At 43.3% G+C, this 23,580-nt stretch overlaps 3 protein-coding genes and 1 non-coding gene across 6 annotated transcripts; all 4 read left to right on the top strand.

The window, feature by feature from the left end:
• The first annotated feature begins 531 nt into the window (after positions 1–531).
• Positions 532–5,198, top strand: ankrd16 (ankyrin repeat domain 16). Of its 2 annotated transcripts, none has more exons than XM_028955078.1 (8): positions 532–942; positions 2,369–2,589; positions 2,703–2,745; positions 2,908–3,016; positions 3,169–3,330; positions 3,639–3,717; positions 4,758–4,940; positions 5,021–5,198. In XM_028955078.1, the coding sequence occupies exons 1-7, from the start codon at positions 593–595 to the stop codon at positions 4,931–4,933; spliced, it is 1,140 nt and encodes a 379-aa protein (XP_028810911.1). In that variant the 5' UTR covers positions 532–592; the 3' UTR covers positions 4,934–4,940; positions 5,021–5,198. The 2 variants fall into 2 exon arrangements, with proteins under 2 accessions (XP_028810911.1, XP_028810910.1); XM_028955077.1 differs by having other exon boundaries at positions 2,703–2,757.
• Positions 983–1,070, top strand: trnay-gua (transfer RNA tyrosine (anticodon GUA)). Its single transcript is given in 2 exon segments — positions 983–1,019; positions 1,035–1,070. It is a non-coding gene; the product is annotated as a tRNA-Tyr (tRNA).
• Positions 5,199–5,596: 398 nt separating the features above from the next.
• On the top strand, positions 5,597–12,875 carry gdi2 (GDP dissociation inhibitor 2). Its single transcript, XM_028955076.1, has 11 exons — positions 5,597–5,753; positions 6,816–6,923; positions 7,020–7,119; positions 7,357–7,491; positions 8,314–8,512; positions 8,861–8,992; positions 9,102–9,201; positions 10,011–10,182; positions 10,287–10,431; positions 10,683–10,737; positions 11,688–12,875. The coding sequence occupies exons 1-11, from the start codon at positions 5,709–5,711 to the stop codon at positions 11,841–11,843; spliced, it is 1,347 nt and encodes a 448-aa protein (XP_028810909.1). The 5' UTR covers positions 5,597–5,708; the 3' UTR covers positions 11,844–12,875.
• A 646-nt stretch (positions 12,876–13,521) lies between these two features.
• On the top strand, positions 13,522–23,129 carry dennd6b (DENN/MADD domain containing 6B). 2 transcript variants are annotated; one of them, XM_028955489.1, is made up of 20 exons: positions 13,522–13,842; positions 13,928–13,966; positions 14,046–14,088; positions 14,184–14,302; positions 14,472–14,552; positions 14,844–14,946; positions 15,176–15,255; positions 15,806–15,868; positions 16,439–16,494; positions 16,631–16,753; positions 16,822–16,917; positions 17,009–17,103; positions 17,761–17,826; positions 18,223–18,287; positions 18,426–18,515; positions 18,598–18,651; positions 18,756–18,865; positions 19,985–20,087; positions 20,922–20,996; positions 21,917–23,129. In XM_028955489.1, the coding sequence occupies exons 1-20, from the start codon at positions 13,705–13,707 to the stop codon at positions 22,037–22,039; spliced, it is 1,722 nt and encodes a 573-aa protein (XP_028811322.1). In that variant the 5' UTR covers positions 13,522–13,704; the 3' UTR covers positions 22,040–23,129. The 2 variants fall into 2 exon arrangements, with proteins under 2 accessions (XP_028811322.1, XP_028811321.1); XM_028955488.1 differs by having other exon boundaries at positions 18,223–18,515.
• The last annotated feature ends 451 nt before the right edge of the window (positions 23,130–23,580 follow it).

The raw sequence follows: 23,580 nt of genomic DNA, 5'->3' as shown, positions 1-23,580 counted from the left end.
TTCTTTATTTTCATGACCATTTACGTTGGTAGATTCTCACTGAAGGCATCAAAACTATGAATGAACACATGTGGAGTTATGTACTTAACAAAAAGTGGAGACCTGGCCTCCACAGTCACCGGACCTGAACCCAATCCAGATGGTTTGGGGTGAGCTGGACCAACAAGTGCTAAACACCTCTGAGAACTCCTTCAAGACTGTTGCAAAACCATTTCAGGTGACGACCTCTTGAAGCTCATCGAGAGAATGCCAAGAGTGAGCAAAGCAGTAATCAGAGCAAAGGGCGGCTATTTTGAAGAAACTAGAATATAAAACATGTTTTCAGTTATTTTATCTTTTTGTGTCAAGTACATAACTCCACGTGTGTTCATTCATAGTTTTGATGTCTTCAGTGAGAATCTACCAACGTAAATGGTCGTGAAAATAAAGAAAACACATTGAACGAGAAGGCGCGTCCAAACTTTTGGCCTGTTTTTTTGCGTGTTTTTTGCCTGGGATTTGGCAACACCGGCTTCTTCTCCATGTATTTAGAACAGACCCAGACGCGCCTCGCTTGTTACTTCCGAACATTATAACTCCAGCGTGTGCGTTCATGGCTGCAGCGATGAGCGACGAGCGTCGTCTCAAGATCTTAGCCAAGCTCGCGCAGGACGGAGATCTCCTGCGGCTCCGGCGCGAGTTGGACCGCGGCGGGGGCCCGGAACGCGAGCTCGCCCGCCGTCGCCTCGGCAGCTCGGGGGACACGCTGCTGCACCACGCGGCTCGGGGAGGCCACCCGGAGACGCTGAGGTACCTGCTGGACGAGCTGGGCGCGCCGCCGGAGCTCTGCAACGGCGACTACAAGCGCGCGCTGCACGAGGCCGCGGCGGCGGGCCACGCGGGCTGCGTCGCGCTCCTCCTGCGTGCGGGCGCCGACGTGGACAGCCTGAAGCGGGCGGACTGGTGAGTATATGGGGCGTTTTTGCGAGGGCGGTGCGTGGAGCCTTCGATAGCTCAGTTGGTAGAGCGGAGGACTGTAGTGGTTGACGGCTGACATCCTTAGGTCGCTGGTTCGAATCCGGCTCGAAGGAACTTTTTCTGGAAAGAAAAAAAAAAAAAAACAGGGAATTTAGACATTTCTCTTATTTTAGACTTATGGTATATGCGAGTGTATATGTATATACATACTAAAGAGTTAGGATAAAAAGAAATAATATATATTGAATAAGTTGTGTATATAAATATATATTTGTGTAATTATAGTTAGGATAAGAAGAAAACTGAAACTCAAACAAATCACACACAAACACAAAATGTGGAAAGTGGAATAGTTAGGATAAAAAGAAAAACTAAAACTAACAAATTAAATACATATACATACAGACACACACATACATACATATACGGTTGGATATCCATACATACACACCCACGCACACACATACTTTTCTTTACTTAGCAGGTGCTTTTATCCAAAGCGACTTACACGAGGAAGACACCCGCAGTTCTCATTCAATTTCTATAGATTTTGAGTTTACAAAACTAAGAGCCCTGATAATAGCCCTGATCTATCTACAGCAAACGGTGCTGCACCAGGGCCAGGAAGATAGTGAAGGACCTCACCCACCCCAACAATGGACTCTTCTCTCTGCTGCGATCAGGGAAGCGCTTTCGCTCCCTGAAGTCCAACACAGAGAGAATGAGGAGGAGCTTCTTCCCGCAGGCTGTCCAAGCTCTCAACAACAGTACATAGAACTCATGCACTTTCACCTCCAATCACTCCGGACTTCACTTTGAAACCACTTTGCACAAAATGACTCTGCGCTTTTTAGGTCCTTACTGCTCTTTCTTTTATGGCTCTTTCTCTCTTTCTTTAAACATTGTAAAAACTGTAACTCATTTGCACACCTTCACCCTACCAGTTACACATATTTTATGTTAAAGACATAAAAGTGTAATACTTGGTTATGTTTGCAATATTTGCATATTGGTTCATTGTTTACTTGCAACATTTGCAATACTGTGGTCTGTAGCAGTTGCAGAAAGCATTTCACTGCACATCATACCGTGTATGACTGTGTATGTGACAAATAAATTTGAATTTGAATTTGATAAGGCCTAACTTGTCAGAAAAAGAACATGCTCGGAAATGTGTGTGTGTGTGTGTGTGTGTGTGTGTGTGTGTGTGTGTGTATATATATATATATATATATATATATATATATAGTGAAGACACTAGCTTTTAATGGACAGTTTTCAAATAATTTTTTTTTTGTCATGCAGATATGAGGTAGGGGGTTATATTTTCCAACAGTGGGGTTGCAGGTGATGGGAGATAAACACGAACACAAATCACAGTTGGTATGCACTCTGCTTGCAATATCTGCAGGACGCCTTTGATGATGTCCTGTACCCGGAGGAACCTGCAGGTCATTGAGCTGTTGCTGGAGGGAGGGGCTGACCCCTCCCTTACAAATAAAGACGGTTGGAGTGCCTTCCACATCGCCTGCAGAGAGGGGGACAGTCGTGTCATACAGCGCTTGCTGCTGGCTAATGCGGACCTGTGGCGAACGGAGAGCAAAACACGGCGCACGCCGCTACACACAGCAGGTGTGCACACATTACAGTTATTTAATGCAAATTTATGAATAGAGCAAAAACAAGAGGTTATTGGCTGCTAATAGCCCAAACACACTCATCTTCTCATCTCTGTTATTCAACAGCTATGCATGGATGTGAAGATGTGGTTCGCATACTGCTGGACAGGTGTGGCATGGTGTGAGTGGTTTGTATGGATTGTATGTTTAATAGCACTGTGTATCTACATGATGACATGCCATACATGTATATGTATGTAATGTACTTTTATGATGTCGCAGTCTCCAGTGACATGTTTGTTTGTCTGTGCATGCTTTCAATTTCTTATAGGGGTCAGTATAAGACTGACATGTTTGACAGCTGTGGTGTGACCCCCTTCATGGATGCTTTGAGACAAGGTCATGTCAGCATAGCAGAGTTACTGCTGAATGGACATCAGGTCAGCTACATACTTATACCATATACACATACGTGTTGCACGGTAATAATGCAATAATAATTACATACATCTAATTACAAACTGCATAAACAGTCCATGTTGGTTGTGGAATTGTAATTTGTGTGTGTGTTTGGGCATGCACGTGCTGCTAGGCCTCTCCTGTGGCTGCGGATGTGTTAGGGCTGCAGCCGCTGCATCAGGTATGTATTACTGGCCAGGAGAGGGCACTGCGCTATCTGGTAGAAGTGCTGGGAGTCAACGTCAACAGCAAAGCAACAGACATGCAGCTCACCGGCCTGCATTATGCAGCTAAGGCACGTACATAAATATACCCATTAGCCATGTTAAAATGCAAGTGAATGTGCACAAATGGAAAACAATCGTTTTATTCATTCAGCCATGCAGATGTAAAATTATACCTGTGGAAATGATAATGGACTGTATGCGCTATTCATTGTTGATTGGTTAAAGCACTTGAACAATACACTTTGTGTGTATTGCTCAGTAGGTGTTTGTGGCCCCTTGACGATCAGAATAAAGTTGCTGCTCATTGAATATTTTTTATTAATAAATGTCGTACTCACAGATGTAAAATAAATAATATGATTGTTTGTGTCATTAGGAGGGCCACACAGGTTGTGTGAAGACACTGGTCATGCTGGGGGTTGAGCTTGACGCTAAAGACAGAAAGGGCCGGTCGGGTGAGTTAACAGCATTCAACAAGTAGACTAAAGGGTTGCATGACCAGGACACACCAGACATACATGATGGCAAACTCTCATGGAACAGTGACGTCAGTGTCATGGAACATTCATTTAGATACACTGACCTGCAACAGAAAAGCCATCACCTACATTTACAATTTAATTGACAACAAAGTATTTAAACATAACTGAATACCTAATTTCTTAATATTTTTCCATAGTCATGGAAAATATGTCACTGCATTTTAGATATGTGTGTGTGTGTGTGTGTGTGTGTGTGTGTGTGTGATATATATTTATTTATTTTTAAGCTAAAATTGCGTTAAGAACTGGATTAAAAAAAAGGCATATTTACATGCACAATACAATGCGAATTTAGAGGACTAAATAGCTTCGTAGCCATATGAAGGGCGTGTGTTAATGAGGTTTAAATTTGCACAAAGATTAAACTGTGGATCAGTGGAAAAAGACAATATGATTCGAAGAGTCCTGATTTTTTATTTTTTTTCTTTCCTGATGACATTGGCATATTTCAAGACAACAATGCCCGGATTAATCAGGCTCAAATTGTGAAAGGATGGTTCAGGGGGAATGAGGCATAATTTTCACACATGGATTGGCCACCACAGTCTCGTTACTTTAAACCCATTGCGAATCATTGGGATGTGCTGAAGAAGTAGTTTGACTTGCCTATTCTCAACAAAAGATCACAATGAAAAAAAAACACACAAGTCAGGGCGAAGTAAATGTTGAGTAATTTTTATTATGTTTTTCATCCTTATTTTACAAATATACACACACCCCACCCTACCCAACAACACAAACAGAATAAACCAAATGTTGCGTACATTTAATGAAACAACGCCACTGTAAACGCATGCCATAATCATAAGGTGCTACAACTAAATATTCTTGTTTGTGTGTGTGATATTTTTTTTTGTTTGTTCTTTGTAAGAAACCAGGTTACAACCCAGACAGGTTTGTATTTTGTAAGCCCACATGTCCGCACGCCTGCTCCATGTGCGTTTGTGTCCCAGCTCTGCACATGGCCAGCATTGGTCAGCGGCCTGAGACGGTTGCTGTTCTGCTGACCCTCGGATTGGAGGATTCACCAGATGCATCGGGCGTCACCGCAGCACAGCTCGCACGCACACACCTCACGCAGCAGGCGTTCCAGAGACAGGGACCGTGCCCCCCCTCAACATCCAGTTGACCGCAGGGTACCCAAAATGCACACGATCGCTCGCAGGTCTTTGTGGCACAACTGAGCACAGTTCTGAGCCTGTGTTTGTATTCACAGGCTAATCCCAGTGTGAGGAGCATAAGAGGCAACCGCTGCTGTGGGATTAGACGGAGGACCTGTGGCCGATTACTGCTGTCATGTGACTTGGTTACTGTTGTATGGGGACAAGAAAGAAAGAAGAAAAGAAAGACTGATTATTTATTATTTCTTCTCAATAAAGAGCTTCTTTCAAAAGGACTGCAACTGGCTCTGGAAGACCCGACATGCTGCAAAGTCTTAGGTTCCCGTCGCAGTCTTGAAAGAGTGAGCGCCCATGTTTGAACGTTTACAGTCTCGTCCACCCACAGGACGCACCCACAAGGGTGGTGGTAGTGGGTAACACACTTGCCTATGAACCAGAAGGCCCAGGTTCAAACCCCACTTACTACCATTGTGTCCCTGAGCACGACACTTAACCCCAAATTGCTCCAGGGCGGGACTGTCCCTGTAACTACTGATTGTAAGTCGCTCTGGATAAGGGCATCTGGTAAATGCTGTAAATGTAATACGCAGGAAAAGCTTAGAGCCGCAAGTCTGCGTCGCCCGCCCCTTTTCTGCGCGGTCTGGCCCCGCCCCTTTCCTGCGTGACCTGGCCCCGCCCCTTGACGTCGCGCAGCAGACCGGAGCAGGCCCGTGCGCGCAGATCCGCCACAGCCTCCATTTTCTTCAGCTCGAGCCGAACGGGAGCGGCGGTCTTTCGGGGAAAATGAATGAAGAATACGACGTCATCGTGCTGGGCACCGGCCTGACGGTACTTGGCGCGACGTCCTCGACTTCGCCGACGCGTATCGAGCGTGAAACCCACAGCCGCGCCTGCGGGCGCGCCGAGCTCCTCAGCAGGCCGCGGAGATTTTCTCTCGCCCGCCCCGCCGCGTCGCGGCTTCGGACGGGAAGCGCCGCCAGTTGTCGCCGCTGAACGGGGTGGTACGCGGGTGTCGAAGGACTCGCGGTTTCTGGGTCGGTGGTGGGGTGGCGCCGGAACGTTAAAACGCTCGGTCCGGTTTTTTTTTTTTCCCGGACGCGGGATGTGGGGCTCATATCTCCGCCTCCGGGTTCGACGTTCGAGTCCGTGTGAAGACTGCTTACAGGGTGTGTGTGTGTGTGTGTGTCACACGGCCACACTGTAAAAGCTCTGGACCCGGGTCTCTTCCGCCTGAGGTCACATGACGAGCTCCTCGCGTTGAAATGCCTTCTAATCAGAGTCAGAAAAGAATACAAAATACACCATTTAAATGAAAGGGTGATGTTCAAACCTTATTGCACATGAAAAAGAAATTGACTTGGAGGTGGAACGATGGATTAAGTGACATTTAGTGCCCTGATGGCCACAGGGTGGGAGCCGCTGTTTAGTCTGCTTGTCCTGCATCTCTTGGAACAGGTCGTGATTCTACGCGCCAGAGGCTGCTGAAAGCGGCCCATGCTGCGGATTGAATGCAGAAGGTCGTGTTTTGGGGCGCTCTGCCTTCGACGGCTGCTTTTGCTAAAAAGATGCGTTGTTGTTGGAAGTTTGAGGGGTGTTGGTGGGTAGAAGATTGTAGTGGACGTGGACCCCGTGTGTCTACACGTGTTTACAACGCAGCAGCGGGGAAGTGAAAGCAGGAAGTTGCACTTCTGTTGAAGCACCGGGGAAAATATTCCCCGAGGTGAGCTGAACTTGGCTGTGTGAGAGAGACGGAGTCTCACTTCCCTCGCCTCTGCACGTTCCTGTACATGCTGGTGTTTGATTTGAGAACCTTCCCTAGGGACCTGAAGTGAAATGCGTGCTTTCTGTGGTCCTTGAAAGCCCTCATCATCCTGTTCCTCTGACCAATAGGAATGCATCCTGTCAGGCATCATGTCGGTGAAGGGGAAGAAGGTTTTGCACATGGACCGCAACTCTTATTACGGAGGAGAGAGTGCCTCCATCACGCCTCTTGAGGATGTAAGCACATGCACGCATACAATATACGTTATTACGGTGGAAAAAAAAAAAAAAAGAACTTCCTAATTGCCATTTTCTGTTTCATTGTGCTCATAGCTCTTCAAGCGGTTCAGCCTGCCAGGCAGCCCACCGGAGTCCATGGGGAAAGGGAGGGACTGGAACGTTGATCTCATCCCAAAGTTTCTCATGGCCAATGGTAACACATTTAAGTCCATTAGTTATTAGGTATTTTCTGAAAAATTAATTAAGGAATGGTGTAATTGAATTTTTAAATTGAACTACTTTAGCCAATTTGGCATTTGTAACAATGTTGTGCCTCGTGTTAATGTCAAAAAAGGCCAGAGTGTTAAGTAACTGTAAGTAGTTTCTTTTGGACAGACAGATTTCAGAATTGTCGTATTGATTGTTTTGTGATGTTATGCTGTTTCTTCAGGTCAGCTGGTCCGGATGCTGCTGATCACTCAGGTGACGCGTTACCTGGACTTCAAGGTGATCGAAGGCAGCTTTGTCTATAAGAAGGGCAGCATCTACAAGGTGCCGTCCACAGAGACAGAGGCCCTGGCGTCCAGTAAGTACCTGATACCTGATCTGTCCCAACACAATAAATACAATAGAATATCATTGTATAGTAATACACTGCAATTAGGGCCGCAGCTCCTGTTGATGTACTTGGAAATATATGGGAACACAGGGTGTCAAAACCACAATTAAAATAAATCTGACATTTAGCCTGTCATCTGTGCTGTGTGAACTTTTTCAGGTCGCAGTGAGAATATTGTATAAGAACAGCAGCAGTATGAATGCATCTGTTTAGATAATTGCTCTGTTGCAGAATATTACCATATTACTCTATGCTGTTGTCACCTGCCACTACTAAAAGTGAAAAAAATATTTAAATTAAAACTATGATCACAATCAGCCTGTTAAAATTTAAAATGATTCAAATTATATATTTTTTTAAATGTTTATAAATTTGTCATTTTACAATCAACAAACATTCAACCAATGTACCTGTCGTACAGCAAAAAATAAAGTTAATGAGTTTAAATATATATTAAACCAAAAAAAAGTAAAAAATGAAATTAACCATCACCCTTGGTGAGCAGTGAGGAGCCATGACAGGTGCAGAGCAGTGTGTGGGGACGGTGCTTTGCTCAGTGGCACCTCAGTGGCTTGGGATTTGAACCGGGTTTGAACCTGGAACTTTCTGGTCACCTAGTTTTATAGGTGGGTGTCTTACCCATTTTACCATAACTTCATGGCTGTTTGGACCCATTTTCATATTTGGAAATGTTTGAAATTCATGGCCATGCAAAACAAGATCAGATATTTATTTATTTTTTGTGTTCATCTGTTCAGTTGGATGATTCAATTTACAATTACAATGCAGGTCTCATGGGACTCTTTGAGAAGAGGCGTTTCCGGAAGTTTCTGGTGTTTGTGGCCAATTTTGATGAGAATGACCCAAAGACAATGGAGGGAGTCGACCCCAAAAAAACCACGATGCGCGATGTCTACAAAAAGTTTGACCTTGGACAGGACGTTATTGATTTCACTGGACACGCCCTGGCACTGTACCGAACTGATGAGTGAGTTTGACATTTGTAGGACTAAAACATTGATACAGCAGTGAATCAAAATTATACACTGATACATTATTAATATGCTGTGCCCATTATCAGCATATCACTCTTAAAGGTTTTATAGGAAAACAAAACTGAAGCCAGTTTTCACTGCAGTGATGTTAAAACACATAGAATATATATTATTTTTCATCTGTTTCAACGAAGTGGCCATTAGAAATTGTACCTTTTTTTTCTTTCTCAGTTTTTCTCATATGAACGTATCGTAGGACTTTGTATCATGGAATCAACAGTGTTCTTATGTGTCGCAGAATTCTCTCGTTTACTATTTCATTTCTATCGTCTCCTCCTCAGCTACCTTGACCAACCCTGCATAGAGACCATAAACCGCATCAAACTGTATAGTGAGTCTCTGGCCCGTTATGGGAAGAGCCCATACCTGTACCCCCTTTATGGCTTGGGAGAGCTGCCTCAGGGCTTCGCCAGGTCAGGATCGCCCCTCACACACGCCTTTCTCATTCTCGCAAGAAGCAGTTATTGCACAGGACTCAACCAATATAGCGTTATTCAATGCACACTCTCTCTCCATCACCAGGCTCAGTGCTATTTATGGAGGGACCTACATGCTGAATAAGCCCATTGAGGAAATTGTCATGGAAAATGGAAAAGTTGTGGGGGTCAAGTCAGAGGGAGAGGTTAGTGAACGAACACCGACCTAATAACACACACTATAAACATTCACTCGTTTATACAGTGTACTGGTGACTTCTCCATTCCTATTGTAAATACGAGCAGTCATTCTCTGCATGATGCATGCTAGGACCCTTTTCTTCCTCTTCCCCTGTTGTGGTCAGGACTCGGTGTGAACCTTTTTTTTTTTTTTTTTTTTCCCCCGTTTTTTCCAACAGACACAGCTTGCCGCCAAAGCAGATTTATGTTGGACTTATTTTTTAACTAATTTCTCATTACAGTAGTTCCAATGAATCCTTGATTGAAACTGACTACCTTAACATTCTGAAGGCTTGCTGGGAAACCTGTTTTACAGGCTGCTGAGCTTTGTAAAATTCTTATGGTTGAAGTCTGTCAGCTGACTTCACTGACACCCTATTCAGAATAAATCATAACTCTGAATTCATTTGCTATGTGCTGCTTGCCGGCTCTTTGACCCTAATACAGAATGCACCAGTGTGTCGAGTAGGTATGCATTTGATCTGGTGTTTGAATGATAGAACATACCAAAACATATACTTCTTTTTAGGTTCACAATATGATGTTTTCAAGGGCTTATTTTATAAGAAGTCCTTTTTAAATATATAATATTTATTAATCATTCAAGGCTATTCAGACACACACACGCATATATATATATATAAAAATAACACAACCTGGTAAAAATATATTCTGATATTTTTTCAATTGTTCTGAATAAACTCCCCACACTCATAGAATCATGCAGGAAATGCATGCAGCCTAAAACATGTTTGTGTGTGTGTTTTTCCCTCAGATTGCACGTTGTAAGCAGCTGATTTGTGACCCTTCCTACATAATGGATCGTGCAAATAAAGTGGGTCAGGTGATCAGGATGATCTGCATAATGAACCATCCCATAAAAAATACGGGCGATGCCAACTCCTGCCAGATCATCATCCCTCAGAACCAAGTTAACAGGAAACATGGTGAGTGGACAGGAAGTGAACAACCTCTCACTCACACTTAGCAGTACATGTCAATGTCAGTTCAGTGGCTTCATGAGTTTATCTCTGCGTGTTCCTGTGTGCAGACATCTACGTGTGTATGATTTCATATGCACATAACGTGGCGGCGCAGGGAAAATACATTGCCATTGTGAGCACGACAGTGGAGACTAGCGACCCGGAGAAGGAAATCAAGCCTGCACTTGACCTGCTGGAGCCAGTGGTGCAGAAGTGAGCTGCTTCTCTTATCTCCTTAACATAGTGTGCATGTGCAATCCTTGAACCCATCCAAAATAATTTTGTATATCGGCAGCTGCTGCAGGCATCTCTCCAGTTATGGAAGCTAAAAATACATCAAAAACCTTTTTAAAACCAGTGCTCTGCTCAGGCATATAATTAGCTGAGATTTTCAGTACGCAGCACTATGTGGAAAGGGTCAACAATGAAGAATTGATGAGCTGTGTGTGTGCCATTTCGTCCAGGTTTGTCAGCATCAGTGATCTGTACGCACCAACAGACGTAGGAGCCGAGAGCCAGGTGAGATTTGTCTTGACAACTGGTAAAGTAGGGATGTAAATGTATTGAATAGTAATTAATCTACTTGGTACTATAACTATTAAATAGTTTTGCACTGGGGGATGGTGGGCAGGACCTCAATGTTGTTGTACTAAGTATGATTGTGCAATGACAAAGTCTTTAAACTTATTTCTCTACTTTTCTATGATTTCTGCAATGTTTGGTTTGAACTGCAGGGGGCACTTACAAGTCACCAGACTAGTCATGATATATATATGCGCTATATATCTATGTAGATAGATAGAGGGCAGTGTTGGCCTAGCGGGTAAGGAAGTGGACCCGTAATCACTGAGGTGCCACCGAGCAAAGCACCGTCCCCACATACTGCTCCCCGGTCGCCTGTCATGGCTGCCCACTGCTCACTCAGGGTGATGGTTAAAAGCAGAGGACACATTTCGTTTGCTAGTTTGAATTATCAGTAGTAGAAGGAGCAAAACCTAATTTCAATGCTAGTTGTCCAAGGAACATATCACTATAATCATTGCCTGGCTTTCGATCAGAAAAATAAAACCACAAATTGATTCCACAAGCTGCAGTGTTTATGTGCAGCAGCCACACAACTGCTACTTTTTAACAATGTTCATAATAAATAAGTTTGTGTTGTTCCAGTACTATTTCTTAGTATTTTACATATGCTAACCAGTGCACAAGAGAATACTGGCACTTTTTTTCCCCACTTCTAGTGAAAAGTAATTTAAATCACCACTCAGATCAGAACCTACTTCAGGGAAATGACTTTGTAAGATTCTGATTATGCAAAATTATTTGAAAGTGTAAACCTTTACCAAATATTGACTGTGTGTGTGTATATATACTATATATATATATTTAGATATGTATGTGTATACTATTTCCCTTAAATTAATTTAACTAGTTTTTCTTGGAAAGTTCACTGTGTTCCTTGTACACAGATCTTCATCTCCCGCTCTTATGATGCAACCACCCACTTTGAAACCACCTGCGATGACATCAAAGACATCTACCGCCGCATGACAGGCACTGAATTTGACTTCGCCGAGATGGAGCGCAAGAAAAACGACATCTTTGGCGATGCTGCTGACCAGTAGGGGGGAGGCGGGCCGAGAATCTGTTTTTCTCACAAGTGTAATCTTACAGAATAAACCGAAATCACAGTGGGCTAGCGGATGATCCAAGTAAATGTTACGCCCTTAACGGATGTTCAGATATTCAGTTATAAATTAGCATACGCCGGGGGGAGTGAATGAAGGGGGGTTACGGGGGGGAGGGGTTGTCTGGTTGGGGTGGGGTTTGTGTGTTAAACCATGTTCATCAGCTTCGCTTCTTTTGGGGAGCCCAGAGCCTACCAAAAAAACAAAAAAAAAAAAAACCAGCCACCGATGCACAGCTGGCTCTGAGACATGCCTAGCCGGGAAAGAGGGGTAGGATGTGTGTAACTTTCTCTTCCTCCACCGGATTGTACAAATTGCTCCAAGTCAGCAGTATTCTTTGTCATTTGTGTCACCTGTACAGTGTAAGATGTGTGGAGGCGGGAAGAGGGTGTGTGTGTGTGTGTGTGTGTGTGTGTGTGTGTGAGAACTTGACACAGGCAGTAAACAGAGTGTTTACAATATGTTACCACAGGAATTCCACAGTCCTGTAGTGTCTTAGTGAAAGCTCCTCAAATTGACAACATATGATTAGCTGACAGCACGAACCATACTGCCATAGAAATTGTGTGTGTGTGTGTGTGTGTGTGTACATGTGTGTGTGTTGTTTAGGGGATGCCCGTGGCTGGGGGCACTCTTCCTGTATGGTATGTGTTGGGTTGCTGTGTGTCCGCATTGGTTTATTGTCTGATGTTCGTTGGGTAAGATCAGGGTCAGGCAGCCGTGTCCTCGTCCGCTGACGTTCTGCTTAAACTCCAGCGGCTGACAACACGCAGGGGGAAACTCAGGGGTTGAGGCTGAGCCGAAGGAGGAGGTGAGGACCGAGACTGTCTCCCCATGAGCTTGATGGACCAAACATCTCTTACAGTACCGACCTGACTCGAGCCAGAGGCACTTGTGTTTCTGATGCTGATTCAGCAAGGCTCACATGATTTCTGTACTGCTAAATAAAGAAAAAAAAAATTAGGATAACTGTGTGTGTGTGTCTGTCTGTGAGACGGGAATTAGGAAATTTAGACTTCTGTGTACAGTTGCGAGTAAAATATGTGAACCCTTTTTAAAGTGACAATTTGTCAAATGTGATGTAAAAAGTCCCTTAAAAAGTACTGACCATAAACAGCTAGTATCGCAGGTGGGAAAAGTATGTGAACCCATGAGCCCATAATGACCTCAACAAAGCTGATGGAGGTCCGGTGTTAAGAAAAGTAGTTACTTACCCTGATAAAATTCACTCAAACTTTTTCAATTAGCTTTAAACGAGAATACGTCTATGTGGCCTATGCCTCTCCAAACGCTGGCTGGTTAACATAAAGCTGGACAGTGTAGCAAATTAAATTATTTTTAATTAATTCACCAGTCTACAGCAAAAATCTACAAACGGAGAGGGTTTGCTGTGCCAAGATGAGTGCGCCCAGCCAAAATGACCCCAACAGCACATTAAAAAAATAATGCTTGCTCAGTGTTAATATGAAGTGACGTCTACAGAAAAAAAAAAAAAAAACCCTAATAAATTGTAATAGAGCGGTAAGTTTTTGCAGAATGATATAAACGCGTCGTCTCGGCGCAGCGGTGACGTCCACACGGGCGACCCTGCGGGACACTTCCGGTCTCCGCCGCAGGCGGCAGCAGAGCCCGCGGAGGGAGACCCGGGACGCACGGCGCTGTCATGCTTCGCTCGGGTCACGCCGCGGCGCCCGGCCGACGTCGCTCAGCGCGTAAGATGCGGGCCCGGAGGACACAGCGGCGCTCCGCCGCGGCGGATTTATAACCCCCGTGTTTCGTGGTGGACTCGGCCGCCGCGATGGACCCTTTGTGCCGAGCGGACAGTCGGCGTGGGCCTTCGGAGGAGGGCTCGGAGCCCCCGTGGGCCCGGTTCTCCGCCTGGCTGGAATGCGTGTGCGTCGTCACCTTCGACCTGGAACTCGGACAGGCGCTGGAAGTAAGTGGGCGACACGCACACGCCGTCACACAGACGCGTGGCCGAGGGGGTGCGTGTGGTCAGGTGACCCTGTTGTCTGTTGCAGGCCGTTTATCCTCAGGACGTGAAGCTGACCGAGAAGGAGGTGAGGAGCACTGCGCATGCGTCATACCCCGACGTGCTCTACACGTTTCCTTGTGTGTTTATTTTTTTTTTCCCCGCAGAAAAGCAGCATTTGCTACCTCTCCTTCCCGGATTCTTACTCCGGTAGGGCGCGTCCCAACCTCTGACCAGGTTTTGTGTACCGAGATCCTGCAGCGAAGGAACATTTTTGTTTATCGACTCCCCTGTTCGATCCGCAGGGGCTCTTGGGGACACTCAGTTCAGCTTCCGCCTGCGCCAGTCCGTTGGGCGTGGCCCCCGGGGGGTGTGGTTTGAGGACAGTGACGCCTACAACAGAGATGCTCCTGTGACCATGCAGGCGAGTGTGGACCACTCTCCAATCATCTAGTATTCATCCTCACGGCATCACAGTTCTCTATCAGTTAATGTTCGATATGCAGATTTCTGGTCCTAGCTATGAAAAATGCTAATTTTTCAGTTTTCATAATGGAAAGACTTTATAACATTCTCTCCCACTCTCGGTACAGAAAGATCAGTCTCACCTGTATGGTTACGTGTACTTCAGGCAAGTGAAGGATGACACCGTGAAGCGCGGGTACTTTCAGAAGGTGAGGACGCACATCACGTCGCAAGGTTCATTATGTCCCACGCATCCCAGAGGAGACTAATTAATTTATTTATAGGGATGCAGATTGATTGCCCATTTTTAAAAATATAAATGATGTTTCAGTGCAAAGGATCTGACAGGACATGTCCTTTACTGGCATAGCTCCCAAAACACAATTCTAGCGTTCATGTTCAGTTAGATCCCCATTAAAAGAGGGTAAAAGAGAGTGATTTTTCTAGTGTGATTTGCATGTTTAATTGGATGAAAACTCTTAATGTCTCCCTCTTTCCAGTCTGTAGTGCTGGTCTCCAGGTTGCCCCTTGTTCGGCTGTTTCAGTCGGTCCTGCAGGTCATTGCCCCCGAATATTTCAAGCTGGAGCCCTGTCTGGAGGAAGGTGAGGGAAAGGACCCAAACGCACGCAATATTGCAGCCGTACAATCAATTTTTTGAGAACCAGTATAGACTTTTACACCCTCTTCATGATAGTGAAGGGGGAAGAGATTTGTTGGGTAATTTTAGCAATTTTCCTTCCAGCACCTGCTAAATGTGGTGTAGAAATGAAGTGGCCTGAATATGAACTGTCACGTGAGCCTGTTAATAACTAAATTATATGTGTCTGTCAGTTTGCCATGAGATAGACAAGTGGCCAACTCCCACACCAGGACACACACTCCTCCTACCATGTATGGGTGAAGTCATTAAGGTGAGTTTTGCTATTTCTTTTAACAATACTTTAGGTTTCTTTCTTAGTGTAATGTGTAAATGTATTGAGAGAGTGTGTGTGTGTATATGTTTTCTGTCAGTGTGACCTGCAGTCTGACTGCAACGCACATGTTAAGTGAAGAGCTCAGTTGTTGAACTGGCCTTGTCTCCTCGGCCCTTTGGAAGTGGTTAGAATATTGCCAAGTCTGCATAACCTGACTGGCTGGCTGGCGTTTGCACTAGGTAACTTGCAGAGCTTGCTCTGTGTATGAAAGTCATTTTATAATAACATTGTATAGCCATGCTCAATCAATATCACCGTACCAAGCAGCAGATCGGCTGGAGAATCTGCTGTATCTGACCTTTTAATTAAGAAATAAATTCAGGGGTGGGCAGCCCTAGGAAATTCCATAGGGATTTTTTGCAAAAATAGTTGTTATTAACACCATAGAATCAGCACCATAGACATGCATTACATACTCACAGAGGTCTTGTTTGTTGTTGAAGCTGCTTGACCTTTCTTTGACTTTATCCTTTTTTTTTGTGTTCAGGTGAGGATTCCATCAAAGGATGACAAACTGGGAGGCAGTCCAGTCCAGCTTAACCCTGAAGAGGTGAGCAGATTGTTAAAGGGAAACAGTTTTCCTCTCCCAGGGCGGTGAAAACCTTTTACGTGACAAAACAAAAATTGTAATCATCGATTGTCCTCCTATGTAGCTGTGTGGTCACAACAAGAGAAAACAAGGCTTGATGCAAATGTGAGCGTGGATAGTGCTGGGTGTAGCACTCCGTGTGATGAGAGTAGAACATGCCATCGATGTTGGGGAGATTTTACGTTATTTTTACTCATGGGCTCCCACCAAGTTTATTTGAAAACTTTTCCTTAAAGTTCTTTTAAAATGTACGACTGCTCAAAATTGCATACCGGACAGGTTATAAGCTGGCTTTTAAATTCAATTGCTATGCAAAAAATTATTTCAAAATGTACTTTATGATAATATACAAAACTATAAATATGTTATATGGTTATGAACAGTTTTATATATGCCACATTTTTTGGATAAATTACATGTTTTTCATGTAATTAGAACTGGCTAACGTCACTGTGTGGAGCCTAATATCTCCATTACTGTCTAGTTGTGTGTATTTGTGTGGTCTTTAGTGTGATTATCTTGGTTTATCAGAGTTTACGTCCAGCTCCCCTGGTGCTTCCATCGTGTCATGAACAGGATTTTTTTCAGTAAGTACTTGGCATACTTTACTCAATCCTGACATTCATCAATTGTTTTTTTTTTTATATTGCCGCATTGCTTTACTATTACAGTATTGTTACAGCATTACTGTTGACATGTTCATGACCTTTGACCTCATCTCAGGTGTTTCCAGTCCATGTTGGTTCATGTGCAGATGCTCTGGGAACTGATGTTGCTCGGTGAACCTGTGGTTGTCATGGCACCCTCGCCAGCTGTTTGCTCAGAGACCGTATTGGCCCTTGTGAGGTACGTGTGTCAGTTTGCAGGAATCAGTGCGGCAGTATGACCCACGTCACGCATTCCATCTCTTCTAGCTCTGTCGCTCCTCTCAAATACTGCTGTGATTTCCGTCCGTACTTCACCATCCATGACAGCGAGTTTAAAGAGTACACTACCAGAACACAGGCACCGTGAGTACTCACCAAATACACACCGAACGCACAGCCACACACGGTGTGGCAAAGTTGATTTTGAGGATGTGCATTTATTGTTTATCTGCAGACCAAGTGTGATTCTTGGTGTGACCAACCCCTTCTTCCTGAAGACATTTCAGTGCTGGCCTCATGTAATTCGGTTAGGAGAGCTGAAGATGTCAGGTGAGTGCTTTTGTCCAATAACAATATTAATTTACATCATTCAAACATGTGAAGTGAGTAGTTAAATACTTTCAACTACGACATCTGTCATGACAGGATATATAAGGAAGCAATTTAATAATAAGGAAACAGTTGTACTGGCAGCAGGAAAAGGGCAAGTGTAATGTTCCGAGCGACAAGCAGATCATAACAACGTTCTAGTTGAAAGTATTAATTCCAAAATCTCCAGACCTGATGGAGCACTGGTAGGATGTTCTTGAAACGCGAACCTCATCCAACCTCGCTCACAGGGTCTGCTGCTAATATCTTGAGAGGTTTGTTGGAGGAAGTTTTAATGTTGCAGCTGGTGAAATCAGTTTCAGGATCAACCAGACCAACCGATCTCTGCATTTTCATTAAATCTCCATTACCGGATGGAGGTGTTGCTTTTTCTGGTTAATGAATGTTAAATATGCTGGCTAATTCATAGAGTAATTAATGAGATATCTTTGTTATCAGTGCATAATGATATGGATATGCATAATGAAATTGCATCTTGATTGATCACCTTGTCCTTTTAGAATGATGAAAAATCGAATATGCCCTTGGACTAAAGAATCCATGTCAAATTTGTACTTTGTACAAACAGTAATTTAATGACGTTTCTTCTGGTTTCAGTGGATTTGCCCAAACAGCTGAAAATGAAGAAACTGGCCAAACTGAAGACTTTAGATGCCAAACCCGGTAAAAAAACAACAAAAAAACAGCTAACCACGATGGCTGTTGCCCCTTTTTCCACTGCACTAGTGCTGATATGATGTTGTGCCACATTCTTCCACAAGATATTGTCCCCAAACCGGCACAAACACAATACTGGTTTTGAACTTTATGAGAGGTGGTCAATGTAAACAAGGCAGCTTTAGAAACCAAAATGCATACGGGTTGTGTGGCCTACTGAAGGGATAAATGTGTTTCGCCATTGGTGCTTTGTGTAGTCCACTGGCCACTAAAGGTTCTAGCTGGTTCTCACTGGCCTAGCACTTGCATCAGTGCCTAGGAAAAGTGTACGAGTGTGTGTGTGTGTGTGTTTTGCCTCATGAATATGTGTTCCTTAAGAATGAGGTTTGAGTGTATTCTCAGGTGTCTACACAGCCTACAAGACATTTCTGCACAAAGATAAAGCTCTGGTCAGACGCTTGCTAAAGGTAGGTGCTCGAACAGTATGCCATAGGCTACAACTAAGTCTACTTGAGTGCCACCAGAGCACCTCAGCACACCAGACAACATGTTTTGCCCCAAGCGTTCCATGTTCTTCTCATGGAAGCGCTGTCTGTTCCTCTCAGGGAATTCAGCGGAAGCGGCCCTCTGAGGTGCAGAGTGCCATCTTGAGGCGATATCTGTTAGAGCTGACCCAGAGCTTCATTATCCCACTGGTGTGTTTCACACGAGGCTTTACTGTTGTAAGCGAAAAAAAATGAGTGTGGTTATTAAGCTTAGGCTGCGTTTGTTACACAGGAGCGTTACTTGGTGAGTCTCATGCCTCTGCAGCGTTCTATTAGCCCATGGAAGGTGAGTTTTTTTTATTTCTTTCAGTTAATAGTGAATGAATGTAATTCTATTTGAAACATGGAGTTATGGTAATTTCATGGGGCGTGGGTTTACCCTTTATGCAGACACCTCCTCCTATCAGCCCGTTTAACCAGGAGGAGTTCATTGCCACCCTGGAGCATGCAGGTCCTCAGCTGACCTCAGTGTTGAAAGGTGATTGGCTCGGCTTATACAGGTAAGTCACACACATATATACTCCACAAGTTGCTTATTAAGTGAGGAAAAATATACAAATCAGTAACAAAAGGAGAATGTCAGCAGTTATATTCGCTTTTATTAGGGGGTATTTGAGATGGGGGTGTGCACAGCAGTCAAAACATATTTGGTTGAAATACATAGCAGTGGTAATGTTTGCACATTGAAAGTAAAAACTATGCGAACCCGCTTGGAATCGGCTGGTGTTCTGCATGACTTGGTTGTAAAAAAAAAAAGTAATAAGATGTTCTAAGTCACCTAAGTTTGTTTGCTGTCACGCATTGACTTTGTGTTATGCTCTTAGGGTCATTTTAGGAAAGGATGCCCATTTCTAGGCAGAGTAGGTACAATAAAACTTACCTCATACTGCCTAAGGTCTTGGTGACTTTCTAGTCTTATGTAAATTAACAGTTCTTGATTACTGCATCTTGTAAAAAGCTCAAACTCAAACTTCTCGTTGTGTTTTATAAAAGTAGTTCTAGGCCACACCTCTGAACATTGAATTGAAAGCTCCCAATGAGCTTTGAAAAAAGTTGTTCACTCGGGGTTCACTTGCAATTTCCAACCTTCATTTTTACAGTCTGAAGGATTTATTCCTATGGTTAGATCAGTGCATATTTATTTGAAGATATGACCATGTCGTATATGTTTTACATATTTTAACTGTGCTTAAATATGTACTAGTGGGTGGAAGGGAAGAAGCAGTTTTTTTTTTTTTTTTTTTTTTGGTTTTTTTTTGGATTAATGTGTGTAACTTTTTCTATGAAATCACAAAAGCAAGCAAATATACAATTTAAATGGAATGCCCTTGTTTAATATGAAGTACTACATATTTCACCTAAGGACCCCTGATGACCTAAACATTTTCACAAATTTATGGGGTAAAATTCCTAATTAAAATTTTTGTTGCTTAACAGGATATACAAACTTTAAGCTCTTTGTGGTGTTCCTGTAATGTCCAGTTCAGGATTTATAAAAACAAAACTGTGGTAAAACACCTCTCTGAGACCCTTAGTATGATATTAAAGATTCAGATTGAGTACTTTACCAATTATTACTTACAGCAAAACACTTAATGTTGTGTGGCAATTGTGTGCAGGCGCTTCTTCAGGTCGGTGAATTTTGATGGATGGTATCGGCTTAGACACAGAGAGATGACACAGAAAGTGGAGTCACTGCATCTGCAGGTCATTTGTGATGCGGTACGTGAAAAAAAACACAAATTCATGCCATAAACTATTAAACCCCCTAGAGCAAGGGTGTCTAATCTTATCCACAAAGGGGTTGTGGGATGACCTTTAGAGGCACAATTTCATAGCAATGTATATAGCACTTGGGGCATGTCCACTAAACAGTTATCAGTTTCTTGAAGGTGGTAGTAGCCTAGTGGGTAACACACTCGCCTATGAACCAGAAGACCCAGGTGCAAATCCCACTTCCTAACATTGTGTCCCTGAGCAAGACACTTAACCCTAAGTTGCTCTGGATGAGGGCGTCTGATAAATGCCGTAAATGTATCTTGGAGAGTAGAAACAAACTAAGCACCCAATACCTTTTGCCAAACGTATTGGGACGTCTGCATTTACACACACACACAAACTTTAATTACATCCCATTCTCCCTTGAGCCTGAGCACCCCGATACCAGTTTGTGTGTCCGGATATCCCGGATATCACCTATTGTATTATCCCTGTGCCTGCTTATGTTTGCCCATTTCCAAACTCTCCAGCGCCTCATGACCAAGCCCCCAGCACTCCGATTGGGACAGACTGATTTTGACCCTCACGTGTTTACTACACTATGAAGGGGAATATTAAGATATTCTCTATAACATGACAAATTTTTCTCAACCTTTGTCAAGAATAAGGAAGCTGGCAGATTAAGTTAACTGCTCTTTGTATTAGGAAACCTCTGTATGTCTATATTGTACATAAGTCTGTTCTCATTTGAAGTTGTATAATGTTAATACAAATACTAGATATACTAGAGAAAAAGACAAAACAAAAAAAATTATATTTATATATTGTGTGTTTCAGGACCTGCTATCCTGGACTAGAGACAAGTCAGAGGTAGAGATTGTTGACCTTATTCTGAAACTACGAGAGAAACTGGTGAGAAAACACATGCACGTGTGTGAATTCAGTTAAGCTACACTGCTCAAAAAAGGGAACACAAAAATAGGACACCCTTATTAAATACATTGTTCTTTACATAGTTGACTGTGCGTACAACAAAATCATACAAAAATTATCAATGGAAATCACATTTATCAACCCATGGTGGTTTCGTTCAAAATTAAAGTGGAAAAATACACTACAGGCTGATCTACCTTTGATGTAATGTCCTTAAAACAAGTCTAAATGAGGCTCAGTAGTGTGTGTGGCCACCACGTGTTTGTATGACGTCCCTACAATGCCTGGGCATGCTCCTGATGAGGTGGTGGATGGTCTCCTGAGGGATCTCCTCCCAGACCTGGACTGAAGCATGCACCAACTCCTGGACAGTTTGTGGTGCAACATGGAGTTAGTGGATGGCAAGACATGCTGTCCTAGATGTGCTCAACTGGATTCAGGTCTGGCGAACATGCGGGCCAGTCCATAACATCAATGCCTTCTTCTTGAAGGAAAAGCTGACGCACTCCAGCCACATGAGGTCTAGCATTGTCTTGCATTAGGAGGAAACCAGGGCCAACCACACCAGCATCTCACCAGGGTTTTGAGGATCTCATCTCTGTACCTAATTTCAGTCAGGCTTCCTCTGGCGAGCACATGGAGACATGCTTTATTGGACGTCTTGCTGCTTGCCTATAAATTCTACATATTGTCTCTTCCATTTGCACGACAGCTTTTGAAATTGATTATTAATCAGTGTTGCTTTCTAAGTGGACAGTTTGATTTCACACACGTGTGATTGACTTTGAGTTACATTGTGTTGTTTAAGTGTTCCCTTTATTTATGTATTTTTTGAGCAGTGTAGGTTATAGTATAGCACAGAACTACATAGTCCAACTTACCAGCATCTCTCCCCACAGATCCAGGCTCGACGCCATCAGTTGGGTATGCGGGCAGAGCTGTTGGAGAAGCTTGAGCTTTCCATCCAGAGTATCATCAGTTCACTTCCTCAAGACTTGCAAGCCCTTTTGCATAGAGACTGATGTACACATGACATGTTGATATTCTGAAATTGTATCTGCAGCCTGAAAAAAAATGTATATATGAAGTCAAACTCAACACAAGTTTTATTCCCCTGCTATGTTTGTTTTCAATGATTTATTTATGAGAGCTGGACCTCACACTTATTGTTTCAGTGAAGTGTTATTCATCTCAAGGAACAAATCTGATGACATGATAGTTGCAACAGAGGCATATTTTGGGTGCCTGGCTTTATTCTGAAGGTTTTAGGTGCTACAACACATCACACCCAACTTCAGTAAAGTTGGCCAGAATGTTTTAGGTGCCATTTCATCAGCAGGTTCTCAGGGGTTTTTTTTTTCTCTCATAGTAGAATTTTGACTGTTTGGTGTTTTTTAACAGCCCTGCTAGCATCACTTCCTGAAAAGTACTAAATTTGTATCAATTTGGCCGATGCATAGTGCGTGTGAGCTTTTATGAGTTCCACATGCTGATGAATAGAACATGCTGAACAAATCTGAGATTTGTTCAGCTAGATTTGAACAATCTCTAAAAATAAACTAAAATTGTTACTTTGTAATTGTTAATAATTATTTTTAAATGCTGTTTGGCTGTAAGTTCTTGCGGACACAGGAATAAGTTAAGAAAATGTGCACCGGCCACACGAACACACCAACAAGCAGCTATGATGTACCACAGGAACAATGCCTTTTTCACAATGCTTTATGTGGCTTGGCCCAGCAATGGACACACGAATAAACACATCTCTTTATGCATTCTTTTGAATAAACAGCAAATTGTGCCATGACTGAACTAAGTTTCTGCTTGAACCTTGCGGTTTTTATGATTAGGACTGACGTGAAAGGGATCACTGCGCGTGTTGCCTGTTCATAACTTGAGAGAGAAAGAGCCACAAGAACGAAAACAAAAGGCATTTCAACTTAGACCACAGGTTGTGATTGTCTTTGCATGGCGGGATGTCTGGGCTGCTGAGGAAGCATTGGCACGCGGTTCACAGTGTAAAGCTAGCAAAGAGCAACATGGCTGAAAACGGAGCTGACAAAAGCAGTGATAGTCACATGACTATTATGTTAATAAACGTTTTATTATCTGTGGTGTCTTTGGTTTCAGTCTGCCAATATCAGAAAATGATAAAAAAATAGAAAAAAAAAGACTTTTAATAAATCTAATAATTTGTTATGGGAAAGTATATTGATATTTTTGAAATATCACCAAACCTTCTTTTCATACTGTAGTGAGGGAGTCAGGAGTCAGGAGAGTTGAGGGAAGCATTCACATAGGATCACAGTACACCCCTGTTCGAACCTCCAACCTTATACAGAACATGATTTCACCCAGACCGTGAGCCAACCTCTCCCCGAACGCCTCGGTTGGTGGGCAAATGCAAACGAACCCATCCCTATTGGCTGTCGACTCTACAATACTTTTCAATACTTTCTCATATGGTGTAAGAGTAGCACAACTTTCTCCAAAGCTTCGCAATCTCGTCTATCTCTGTACTTGTATATAGTGAGATGACAATAAAGATGACTTTGACTTGACT

This window comes from Denticeps clupeoides, chromosome 15 (assembly GCF_900700375.1).
Source record: "Denticeps clupeoides chromosome 15, fDenClu1.1, whole genome shotgun sequence".
NCBI lineage: Eukaryota > Metazoa > Chordata > Actinopteri > Clupeiformes > Denticipitidae > Denticeps > Denticeps clupeoides.
Note: the sequence above shows the minus strand (reverse complement) of the source record. Positions and strands in the feature narration are given on the sequence as shown.

Bases quoted from the DNA above. Each gene is read 5' to 3' on its own strand.
- ankrd16 (XM_028955077.1), top strand. From the start codon at position 593: ATGGCTGCAGCGATGAGCGACGAGCGTCGTCTCAAGATCTTAGCCAAG. The intron at 2,758-2,907 runs GTGAGTGGTTTG...AATTTCTTATAG, and splicing joins CTGGACAGGTGTGGCATGGT to GGGTCAGTATAAGACTGACA. The intron at 3,331-3,638 runs GCACGTACATAA...TTGTGTCATTAG, and splicing joins GCCTGCATTATGCAGCTAAG to GAGGGCCACACAGGTTGTGT.
- gdi2 (XM_028955076.1), top strand. From the start codon at position 5,709: ATGAATGAAGAATACGACGTCATCGTGCTGGGCACCGGCCTGACG. The intron at 5,754-6,815 runs GTACTTGGCGCG...TCTGACCAATAG, and splicing joins TGCTGGGCACCGGCCTGACG to GAATGCATCCTGTCAGGCAT. The intron at 6,924-7,019 runs GTAAGCACATGC...TTGTGCTCATAG, and splicing joins CCATCACGCCTCTTGAGGAT to CTCTTCAAGCGGTTCAGCCT.
- dennd6b (XM_028955488.1), top strand. From the start codon at position 13,705: ATGGACCCTTTGTGCCGAGCGGACAGTCGGCGTGGGCCTTCGGAGGAG. The intron at 13,967-14,045 runs GTGAGGAGCACT...TTTTCCCCGCAG, and splicing joins TGAAGCTGACCGAGAAGGAG to AAAAGCAGCATTTGCTACCT. The intron at 18,866-19,984 runs GTAAGTCACACA...AATTGTGTGCAG, and splicing joins GATTGGCTCGGCTTATACAG to GCGCTTCTTCAGGTCGGTGA.